At 45.1% G+C, this 12,057-nt stretch overlaps 1 protein-coding gene across 2 annotated transcripts in view; it reads right to left on the bottom strand.

The window, feature by feature from the left end:
• arid1b (AT rich interactive domain 1B (SWI1-like)) overlaps positions 1 to 8,613 on the bottom strand; it is a 160,463-nt gene extending 151,850 nt beyond the window's left edge. For both annotated transcript variants that reach the window (XM_056427057.1, XM_056427058.1), the window contains exon 1: positions 8,244 to 8,613. In XM_056427057.1, the coding sequence (XP_056283032.1) occupies positions 8,244 to 8,591 (348 nt within the window). In that variant the 5' untranslated portion in view covers positions 8,592 to 8,613. The remainder of the gene's footprint in view (positions 1 to 8,243) is intronic.
• Between the last annotated feature and the right edge of the window lie 3,444 nt (positions 8,614 to 12,057).

The raw sequence follows: 12,057 nt of genomic DNA, 5'->3' as shown, positions 1-12,057 counted from the left end.
TTTTTACCCCCGCTATAATGGAACCATTCATCTTTACTACTTAATGAGTAGGCGCTGTAGTCACCAGGCAAGGTCACCGACGACTAGCATCCGAGAGACAGAGACAACCGCAAAAAAGAGGAGCAGGAGAACAGTCGAGAGAGGAAGAGCGAGATGAAGTGGTTCGTGCTTAAAGATACAGGAAATCGGTTTCCACACAGGACGGTATAACGTAGAGAATGTGTAAAGAAAAGTTGAAAAAAATATCTGGGAGTTGTGGGAGTCTGTAGTGTGCAATGCAACACACACAGTGAATGTCACATGACAGACTAATTAATACACCCGTTATGCGAGTGAAAACAATGGATCCCAACACTGAAAGCGCAGAAGCAGTCAAACCGAGCCGTAAATATCCCAAAATATATCAAAAATGAAACAAATATATCAAACACTAGTGCAGAAAAGTGTATAGTGTGCCCCTAAAAGGCCCAGGAAAGCTATTCTCTTATTCCCATACTAACTGGAGTGATGCTGTTCAGGTTTTCGAATGATTCAACAAAAAAAATCCCCAAATCAAGTCTGTCCACTGACTTATTAGAAGTTCTCACAGTACACAACACCGTGTTGACACATGCACCCAGGGGCCAGCAGGTCAGACAAGACAACAGTGCCTTCACATTGTGTAACTGTGTGAGCACTGAGCAGTGGAAGCTGTCAGCCTTTGCCTCGGGTAGAGCGGGGGAATGTTTCAAGTTCAAGCATCATAATTTGTCATGCCAAAATCTGACAACCAGTTATTTTCCCCGGGAAAAGTCTATCCGTCGAAGTAGTGCCATTGTGTTGTCGATCCGCCATTCAGCCTCATGCAGCGTGGCGGAAGCGGGAGCAGTCATGTGCCCCTGCCACGCTGTGGCGATCTGCCCTGCACGGCGATATTTGTAAAAGGGACAGTCGTCTATGGATTATGCTAATGTGGTATTCCACACTCCCCTCTGGCATGTGTCTGACATTACAGTAACCTTTGAATGTTTAGCCAACAGTAACTATGGATGTTCATTGAGTAGGGACACGCACACACACACACAGTTGCACAGGGAGATTAACTGGGAACAGCAAACATCTGTTCTTGCCGATCATATTGATATCCTTTGGCGGAATGCAGAAATAAGATATTTAAACTTCAAAATAAAGTTCACTTGTGTCGTCAATATCAAATCCAGTCCATCCGGTCGGTGTCGGAGGAGTGTCTGGAATGTAGAACACAGGCCAGATCAGAGAGGTGTGTCATGGAGGTAAATGGGAGAAATACCAAGGCTAAATATCTGTCCTCCACACCCACTGCAACACGTTACAACAACATTTCTAATATGGGCTCTTCCCCCACTCACAATATATCCAATGATTAATATCCATGTGTGTGTGCGTGTGTACATGTGTCCACTGTGTGGATGCTCGGAGGCCGATATGGAGTGAGGCTGGCTCCTAAATTGCTGAGATAAAATTGATCTAAATCAGGAAGCGTTCAGCCAGGAGTGACCACAATTATCCTGTTGTGACCAGTGTCTATAAATCACCAATACACACACACACATGTTTCATGTTTGAGTATGTGTGTGTGACAGAAAAGGGCAAAAGAAGAAAAGAACTCAAAGAGAAACAGAAGAAACAGACAAAACCCATCACCAGAAACCGGTCGTCCGCATGCCATCGCTCTTCTATTCGTGTCTCTCTGTGCATCACAGCCGACAGACGGCGCCGTGCTGCTGCCGTTTGGTTGTATTCTTTGTTTTCCTTCTTTTAGCTGAGCAAACGGTCCCGCTGTGCCAGCGCTGATTAGAATCAACTCAAACCAAACAGCAGGACGTGAGACTGGAGTCTACAGTCTAGAAACAGAGAGGCTGTGATGTGTACAGTGAAAGATGACGGTGATGGTGATGATGATGGTGATGGTGATGATGATGATGGTGATGATTTTCTCACAGGCTGGGAAGAGGAGGAGAGGAGGGTGGCAATTGGAAGTTCATGAAGTCACACACACACACACACACTATATGGAATACACACAGACTTCTATATGAACATGTCAACACGGGAAATGTTCTCATTTTGTTATGAGCACATTCTAATACATTGACATACATACAATGAAAAAATATCTTCTACATTCTTATGAATAAAGAAACTACAATAACAAATGATCCTCCTCTCTTTTTTCGAACCTATAAGACCATGAGTTTAATTATATAAAGGTCCTAAAAATGTGAATTTTCTTTTATTTGCTGCAATCACAAGATTACTCATTTCTAGAGGGACTGACCCACATGTTTCCCATCCTTCTGTTGGCCGAGCAGGGGAGAAGGGAGGTGGAGGCTGCAGTTTCTGTAAGCAGGACAGCGCTTCAGGAGAGACCCACAGATCTGTTCAGTAAAGTGTATAAATATTCGATAGGAAGTGCTGGCTCACTAAATACCTCTGAACTGACTCCTGTTCCCTCGGGACACCAAGCTAGCTCCTGAAAGCCAGGGACACGGGGCAGACAACGAGGAGAGGCCGTATTGAGAGAGAAAACACAGGAAGAACAAAAAGAGGTGCTACAAACTGTTTAGTATTGAGCACCATTGTTTACTAAGTATATACGTAGTTAAGTGTCGTACATGTACATCTCAAACACACAGAAACATAACGCCAGAGAGAGAATAGAAAGAGCCCAGAGTCCTTCTTTTCAGCAGCTCCACGTGGCTAATTAGCATATGTGAAGGTCAGGGTGGAGGGGGTTTGGGGTGCCACTGCAGCACCCACACCCCTGCATTTTTTAAATTAATTTGTGCATCTGTATCAATGTGTATCTGAAACTCTCTCTCTCACACACACACACGCACACACACACACTAGTGAAGTGTGTTTGAGGCCAACAAATGGTAAATACCTCTTTTTCATCGCAACATTCATCAGGCTGGAGTATGATCCAGAGGGAGAGGATTTTGACTATTCTGACATTTACCTGAGTTCAGATCCTGAATCTCTTTCTCTGTGAACTCAGCCCAGCCCTCAGAAGTCAGCCGCCCTCCATGTGACTCTTCTAACATCGCCCACATTTATGCATCCCTGGCCTTCCTGTACACTCTCTGTTTACTAAGAGAAGACAGCAGCGACGTATCAATGCAAGAAGGAGGGAATGATCACACCAAAAAACCTGAATCTGATCAAATTAATACACAATTCAGATTTCAGCATCGGTTGGACAAATAATTACAAAAGCATTTTTTTCTCTTCAGAAAATGTCATAATTGTGGCCGTGCAAAAGTTGTGATCATGTGATGACTATCCAACTGACAAGAGTTTCCTTGTTTCAGTGTTCAGGCTGAGGAGCAGGCACTGAAGGACGATAACAAATACAATTACATCGTTGAAGATTCACTTTGGCAGGTGGCTGCAACTGTCTGGGAAATGAACTATTTATTCACTTCAACTCAGCTAACAGACGATAGAAATTGAGCGAACAGTCATTTTAAATGTGTTTGCTGGGACAATTCTAAAGTTTGTCTTTGCAATTGATGGAATCATAGCTGTAAGAGGCATTCGGCTATTTGATATCTCTGTTCGGCGCTGTCTCTAACGCCATGCCAGACCTGTGATAAATACAAGTCCCACAATGCCAAAGGACGCCTATAGAATCCACCACTGCTGATTCAGAGAAATTGAGAAATTAAATTAAAATGACTGTCAAATCAAATCTAAAAAGCCTTGGACTACTTCATTCAGCCGTAAAAGTCAAATTCTCCCAAATGCACAATTAACTTTCTTCAGCAAAATTGCTGTGGTTTAGATTTTTCAGCTCCCTCCTGACACCAACCGTTCAGATAAGGCAGCGCTGAGAAACAGCTGACACAAAATGATCGCCCTCTCGTAGTAATTAAATCCTTCCTGTAGGGCGTTTACACATCAACCTTTAACTCCAGGGGACGTTACCAGTGCAAAGTCGGACCAGAAAAAAACAACTACAATCGTGTTATTAAGCCGGCTAATAATACATGAGCTTACGTCCAGTGATTCAACTGGACAGTCTGCTTTTTAAATTCATATTATTTCTAAAAATCGGAATTAATTGCCGTTATGTGGAAACCGCATGCAGGCCGGGGATAACCCCGGTCTGCCAATTACCTAAGCAGGCTCTGCGTTTCATCCGAGGAAGATGAAACGCGCTGCACGGGCCTCTTATCGGACGCAACAGAGCAAATTAAAATGTCACTCTAGTGTTGCTAATCAGCAGTGCGCTGGCTAGCCAAGACAGAGATGTAAACAAACTAACATAAACAAACGACTGATGGGAAGGATCACCGAGCCAGGGATGGAGGGAGGGAGAGAGAGAGAGAGACATTGTGAGAGGGGCGGGGTTGAAGTTGGACTGCTTAGTGGTGACGAAGGGGCATTCGCCTTCTCCTGCTGCACACACACACACACACACAAAATCTAAACACATCCCACAGCAAAAACTTAAGTACGCACACACACACGCACACACACACCTGCGTGCCCATTTCCTGACCAGACCCCATGGGCTGTCCGATGCAGAACATGTACCATAAATTAAATTCCAGCAGCCAGTCAGGCCCATCACTATGCACAAGGCTCCCTGAGATAGCCGCATAATACAATGTGACATTGATGCATCGCTCCTATTATAAAGTCTTTGTTCGCATCACACTAATAATTCATAAGAGAGAAATGTAAACAGTATGCACTGGAGAGCACTGCGATCAGGAATCATTTCAAGGTAAGCACATTACCAAGGATGGGAGTGGGTCTAGTCTGTGATATGTATAACTACTGAGCTTTGATTGCAATTCTGAAAAAACAAACGGAGGCAAAACACTCAGCATAATAGTGATGAATTAGTGGAAACTGTAGATATCATTAATTTTTGTTTTAATAGGTCAGATTTTAAATGAGTCGCTGCTGCAATTATCTAAGCAACAACACTATTTCCAACTTGCTAGGCACTCGTTATTATCTGCTAATTACTTTTATTGTTCTGTGTGTGTGTGTGTGTGTGTGTGTGTGTGTGTGTGTGTGTACTGATTAGTGGATAACAGACACATCCTTGTTACACATATAAGTTGAGACAGAATTGGCCGTTTCATTCATGATGTAAAATCTCTAGGATTGCACATATGCTGTTAGATTTTAAAAAGATGCTGCGCATAAGCAAGGACCGACACACAATGAGCAGCCTGGATCTAAAGCAGCTGATATGTGGTCAAACCATCAGACACACCAACAGGCAGAAGGTCACACACCGAACATCGTTCTGATATTCCTCAATCAAGTAGCCAGCCGTGTTGACGAGAGAGCAGGTTCAACACTCCTCTAAATAACGTATCTCACTGTGATGTGTGCGCACATCCACAAATCACAACACAACACACAGTGGTAGGGCTCTGTCTTCATTTCGGTGAGTGGCCAGAAAAGTGAGGGTGAGGGTGGGGGGGGAGACAGCGGTGTAAATGAGGTGCACTTGTTTCGCTCACAGCTTGCTCCTGAAGTGAGGCTGTGGGGAGGGAAATTGAATTTGAAAGAGGGGAAGCTGTGCCAACAGGTGACAGAGGTGTGCTGCAACCACAAGCACCCTGAAGTGGAGCGCCGTCATATCACAGGGCCAATTTGGAGGCAGCATTATGCACCATACAGCTCGCCGTCCTCACAAAGCCTGTCAGTGCACTGGAGAGCGCTGCTGCCGCTACAAATATGAATTAAACATCGGGCTTGTGTAGCGTGAATATACTGCTGTTGAAATGTTGGTCGAGTCAAGAAAAAACCGAGTCCCACATGCACTTACTCCTGAAGTGGAAAACTGAAGAATAATGTTAAATATAAGGTTTTTTTATGGGGCTGATTTGTTGGATTTATAAGCACAAAGAAATTGAATAAGGTAGTATCGAATAGGTATCTTATAACTGGGTACAGCATATATATATGTATGTATATATATATATACTGTATATGTCCATACACATAGTTATTTATACATATCTATACACACATTTCTAGATATATAATATACATATACATACATGTATATAGACACATATATGCTTATATATACATATAAGTATAAACATACATACACACACATATGTACATATACACATATATAAAAATATATAAACACAAACGCATATAAACACATACACCCATATTCATACACAGACATACATACACACATACACTGTACTTATACATATGTATATATACATATATATATATATATTCTTAATATTCAATCTGCACACATTGAGGAATAATGTGTGTTATGGGGTGATATATATATATATATTACTGTAGGTTTCTCGTGAGCATTCTATCAGAGCATCATTTGAAACAATCAATACCGCAGCAAACCCTCCCACGCTACAACATTTACTTAATTTCCCCACCAGCCAACCCAAATTGCCTTTGATTGAAACAATGTAGGCTAATGAACTGCTTTTGTTTTGCGGGAGCAGACAGAACAAGCTACGCTCAACCAACTTACCCTCCAGTCGTCCAGATGTGCCATACAGCGGTACGAATAATTTAGTGCAACAAAAACAACCGCAGAATAATGTCTGTTCTTGAGAAACGCCGTGTACGAGCAATGACTCCCTCCCCTGGTTGTGGGTATGCGCGCCGTGGACACATCGGGGTTTCAATACCGGGTTTAGGGACACCCAGGGACCCTTGAGTGTAGTCCCCAAAGACAGAGGGAGGAATACTTGAATAATTAGAATCACTTTCTTCCCACCCTCATGTTGTTGCAATGAGATGCCCTCGAGGCCAACAGAAGTCAGCGTGCTGTGTGGTGTAAAACACTTTGGTTGTACGTTTCCCAAAAGAGTGAGATGTCCTGATACTTCAAAATGTCACAGAGTATTATAATGTATTAAAATTACATGCATAGGATCCGTGCGTTGGACAATTTCTGAAACGTGAGCTTGAAATGATACATTCATATCAAATAGAACAAAGAAAACCTGATAATACTCAGAATAAAACAATAAATTGAAGATCATAACTCCACATTGAGGACATATTACCTATTTCTTTTTTGTTTGATTTTTGAGTTGACATTGCAGTGTTTTTCTACGTCTCTTCAGTGTGGATTTTTTGTTGAGAATAATTATCTGGAGCAGCCTAAACCTTCATAAAGGTTAAATTATTGTGTTGGACGGCTTCCAAGTCTGGAGTATTCCCAAAAGACTTAAACGCAGCATCACTAAAGGGCCATGACCAAGGAGCCCTGCTAGAATCCTCCTTTTTCTCTGAGCGCGGGGCCACAGGGAGCCAATCAGATGGCAGGCTGGGTGTCAACTGTGAGCTGGGAGTACCGAGAGCTTTTAGCCACTTTACCTCCACCATTCAAATCCCGGGCTGCACGAGGACGACCGAGGCGCCTCTGCGCGCGACGGAGCGCGCGGAGACACACAGACGCCCGCGGTGTCCTTTTGATTTTACAAATCGATAAAAACATTAAATAAATGAAAAGATGAGAATTAAAAAAGGCTGGCATTCAAAACGACCATTCATATATATTTTCTACAGGATTATTTTTGTGTTACTTTGTTCGACGAGTGCCTTGAATACACACCGCGTCCTGAACAGGGCGGTTTGCAACGTGTCTGACATGCAGCACGTCGGCAGAGAGGTGAACCTGCTCGGCATGAAGGTTTAATCTCCCGTGTAAAAGGACATAATATGGAGTGTATGACCTCTAGAAGTGTGAGGATAGAAACACATCAATTATTGTATACGCTCATTAAATAACCCTAATGAATGAGGATATTATTATTTTTTACATATTTTACTTCAATGTTTTCTTCCCTTATTCTGTCGTGGTATAGCTCGTGCGGGTCCATTTACACATTCACACTATAGTCATATTTACGCACATTATGGCCTTCTTCCTACAAAAAAGCACCGTGGGATAAAAAATATGAACCCAGGTAATTTTCGTATTGGCCCTTATACATTTACAACATTATCACACGGAGTGTACTTGTGAACAACACACACGCACACACACACACACACACACACACACACACACACACACACACACACACACACACACACACACACACACACACACACACACAACACACACGCACACACACACACACACACACACACATCTGGTAATAATGCAAACCATAATGAGTGTCCCTCGAGCGACGAGGGCCCAAGCTCACTGATGCACTCCGGCTGACTGAGAAGTTTCCCAAACTCACCTGTGTCCTGCCGAGGCCTTGCTCTCCGTTGCCTGGACTCATGGCATGCGGGTGGTTTCTTTGCTGCCCTCCCCAGCCGTGGGCCGAGCTGCTTCCATACTGGGGCCCCGCGTCTTTCCCCAGGCTCATGCCGGCCTGCTGTTGCGCCGCGGAGCCGCTGTAGTCATGATATGCCCCGCCGTAGCCCCGCATCATGGGGCTCGGGGACGTCAGCAGTTGGTTGAGTGTCGGCGTGGCCCCCGAGGGGTGCTGCTGCTGCGTTGGTCCTGGGAACCTCTGGAAGCCACCCGAAGCGGCGGCCAGGGGAGACTTGCCGTGGCTCGCTGAGGAGTTGCTGCCCATCATCATGCTCCCAGGTTGCCGGCACCCAGAGGGGCCCATCATCCCGTAGGCCCCGCCGCCGTAGCCCGCCCGGTACGCTGGGTACTGATTGTACTGGCTGTTGTGGTACCCTGCTTCGTGGGAGTTCTCCATGCTGTTGTGTGCCGAGGAGTGTGTTATCCCTATCCCACTGCTCTGCTGCTGCTGTCCGCCATGTTGCTCATAACAGGGCCTCGAAGTGTAATAGTTGTTATTAATCCTCTCCGCGGGTTTACAGGTGAGGTCCCCCTCACCTTTTCCCGGCATGTGCTGCTGCTGCGGCTCCCCCTGCCCCCCCAACAGGTTCTCTTTGCCGCCGTGGTGCTGGTGATCCATCGCCCGGTCCCCGCGGGGCCCCTGCCCGTTGTTGTTGGCGCTGTTGTTACTTTGGATCTGTCGCTGCTGATGTGGCGCAAATTGGCCGAATTGCGGCGGCGTCTGCTGCTGCGGCGGCGGTTGACTCTGAGGAGGATCTCCGCTGCCCGCACATTTCAGCTTGTGGCTCGCGATCAAACCCGCTTCCATGGAGGAAGTGCTCGAATGAGTCGAAGCCGAGGCAGACGTGAGGTTATTCCCATCCTTGTCTTGGCCGTCCGACGCGCTGTGAGTCGTGGAAGTTGAATTAACCATGTTGAGCTCGTTTCGGCGGTGATGGTCTACATTATTCAGAGTCCCATCTCCGGCACCGAGCATAGGTCCAGTCCGCTGTACGGGTCCTCCACCTCCTCCTGATTTCCCCGAATTGAGCTCCGAACCCAAACCGCTGGATAATTTCTTATTTTTGTTATTAGTTCTGGTCGGAGCCGATGCAACTTGCGCAGCCATGGTCACTCCAACATCTCAGCGCGCGGTGACAGCGAGCCCCGACCAGCCGCGCGCACCGTGACTAATACAAGAGGGGAAGGGAAAAACACAAGCAGGGAGGAGAACAACGTATTCAGTGGAAAAGCGAGCTTTGTTCTTGCGCTGGTGTCGCTGTGGTGGAATGGTTCTCCGTCAGTGAGGCTTCATGTTGAAAGTTCCTCTGCCAGGTTTAAACGAAACTTTTTTTCTTCCCCCCTCCGCCTCTCCTCCATCCCGGTTCTCGGTAATATGTAGCAGCGTCTCCCGGAGCCCTTGTGGCCCAGCATGGCATGAGAGAGCGGCTATACGAGCTGATCCACCTCCAGGGCTCCGGCGCGCCTCACATGGAAAATCCGGACTGGAGTAGCGAGCCACAACCCACTCTGCATTGTTTATGTGTCTCACGTTGCTTTCAAGGAGGATTGTACTATTTCAAAAGAAGAAACAATGCATTGATGTTGGCAATAGTTTCACACGAGATACATCTCCATATTGTCATTATACTACCCAGGTATCTTGTAAACAATTGCACATCAGACGGTCAACATGGAACGGCTCCTTCCCTTCAGTTTAAGGAGCATATTACTTTTAAACACCCAATAACCGTGACAGATCAGGCATTTCCAATTTACGCAGGCACATTGCTGCTCCAGTCCACACGGATCCTTCAAATAAACGCACCAGCAGATGCTAAGTTTGCCCGAGTGAGTTTCTATACGCAATTATCCAGATCTGATTTTCCCTCTTCCCAGCCTCTCTGTCCCTCGGCTCAAGCCAGTTCTCTGCAGCTCTGACAGGAGTCGGACACGCAACCACAAGCTGTGCGCAATAATGTTGCCATCGGAATAAGAATGTAATCACACTTTTTATGGTGGCTACAGTGTTGTAATATCTGCACCACAGAGTGTATCCCCTATACACGCCGCTGCAATCACTTATGTTCAGCCTGTAATGAAGTAATGCTCACATTCAAAGAAGAACCACAGCAATCGAGTAATAAATGGGGGAAAGCATGACAATTTCACAAATTATTAACTATTTAATAAACGAGGGGGACTATTTGGTGTGATATCAGATTAAAAAAGATGCCATTCAGTAATATTAGGTCACTTAAAACTCACTGTAATATGAATATTCTGAATATTAAAGTCATTCTTCATTAGGGTATTATATGAATAAAGGCTACACTCTTTAATTTCCTTCATTTGATTTACATTGTAAGAGAGGAGCCAGTCTGAAATGATAATGGCATTTTAAAAAAGAAGGGGGAAAAAAATCAACCCCAGGCTGCAGTGTTGGACCACACAAAACCAAAGATATGCTATCCCTATCCCATCAGTGGTATTCAAACATGAATGAAAAATTGTGCTTAGTAAAGAAGCTGGGGGTGTCTGTTGGGACTTGAGTGAGCAGAGGGTCTGCTTTGATGAGATCAGATGCATTTGATCAACAGAGGGAGCTATGGATGAAAGAGGGGTGGAGGGGAGAGCGGAGGGGTGGGAAGAGAAGGATTTGGGGATGAGAGTTGTGCTGAGGATGGCCATGATAATGAAGATGACTGGTGGCGGCGGGAACAAATGTGACGATGACAATGAAGATGATGCCAGCGGTGGAGGGGACGCTGACCATAGTAATGGTGATGACGAGGGAGAGATGATCATCGTTCTCCAACACACGATTGTTGCTTCAGGTCAGGTATCGGTGGAATGAGGAAGGCACAATTCACTCTGCCTTATATTGTGTACAGTTCTAGATAATTCACTGTGAAGCCATGTCTATGACAATGGTAAGACCCCTGCTGGAGACACAGTGTTAGTGCATGTTTGAGCCCTAAAAACAATAATAAATGTATAAAGCTACAAGCAGAAACACACTGTGCGTTTCAGTAGGCCAGAAATGAGTGGCAGGGTATGAAACAGCCTTATACAAACATAATAATACAACTAAATAAAGACATTATAATTATTACATTATTACAACAAGAGGTGTAATCTCACATTTCCAAATAGAAGCTCAATCATTAGAGAATAAAAGCGAGTGACATACCTGGAAACCTCTCCCAGCCGTTTTCCTTTATGAGCCCATATGGCAGAGAATAAAAGCTATAACGTTGTTATGTTCTGACAACAACGTCTCTGTGGTGTTCTCCAGTACGTATACCCAGGCCCAGCCTATAGTGTCAACAAGACCAGATGGCTATTTATCTATAGGACACCCCCGAAAAGACATCACATGTATGAGTGTGTGTGTGTGTGTGTGTGTGTGAGAGAGAGAGAGAGAGAGATGTGTAGGTGATGGGAAATAACTGCTGTTGGTCTGTGTACGCGTAGACAAAACAATATCTCCATAAATGATCAGGAATGTCTTCATGGACTCAATCTTTGCTTACGTGCAGCTTTTCTGATGAGAACAAGCCTCATCCACACCCTTCCTGCTCTCTGTACTTTGTGCACATGGTGAATCGGGCTCCCATCAGTGTCCCAGATCAAAGCCTCAGCTCTGATTTCATCTCGAGCAACACTAACGCTGACAGTGAGGGGACCTGGAGCATTAGCATATTCTATGATGGCGCCGGGCTTTTCAAGCCGTTGCCTCGGCTGCAGCTCTGGGT

Source organism: Pseudoliparis swirei, chromosome 11, assembly GCF_029220125.1.
Source record: "Pseudoliparis swirei isolate HS2019 ecotype Mariana Trench chromosome 11, NWPU_hadal_v1, whole genome shotgun sequence".
Taxonomy (NCBI): domain Eukaryota; kingdom Metazoa; phylum Chordata; class Actinopteri; order Perciformes; family Liparidae; genus Pseudoliparis; species Pseudoliparis swirei.
Note: the sequence above shows the minus strand (reverse complement) of the source record. Positions and strands in the feature narration are given on the sequence as shown.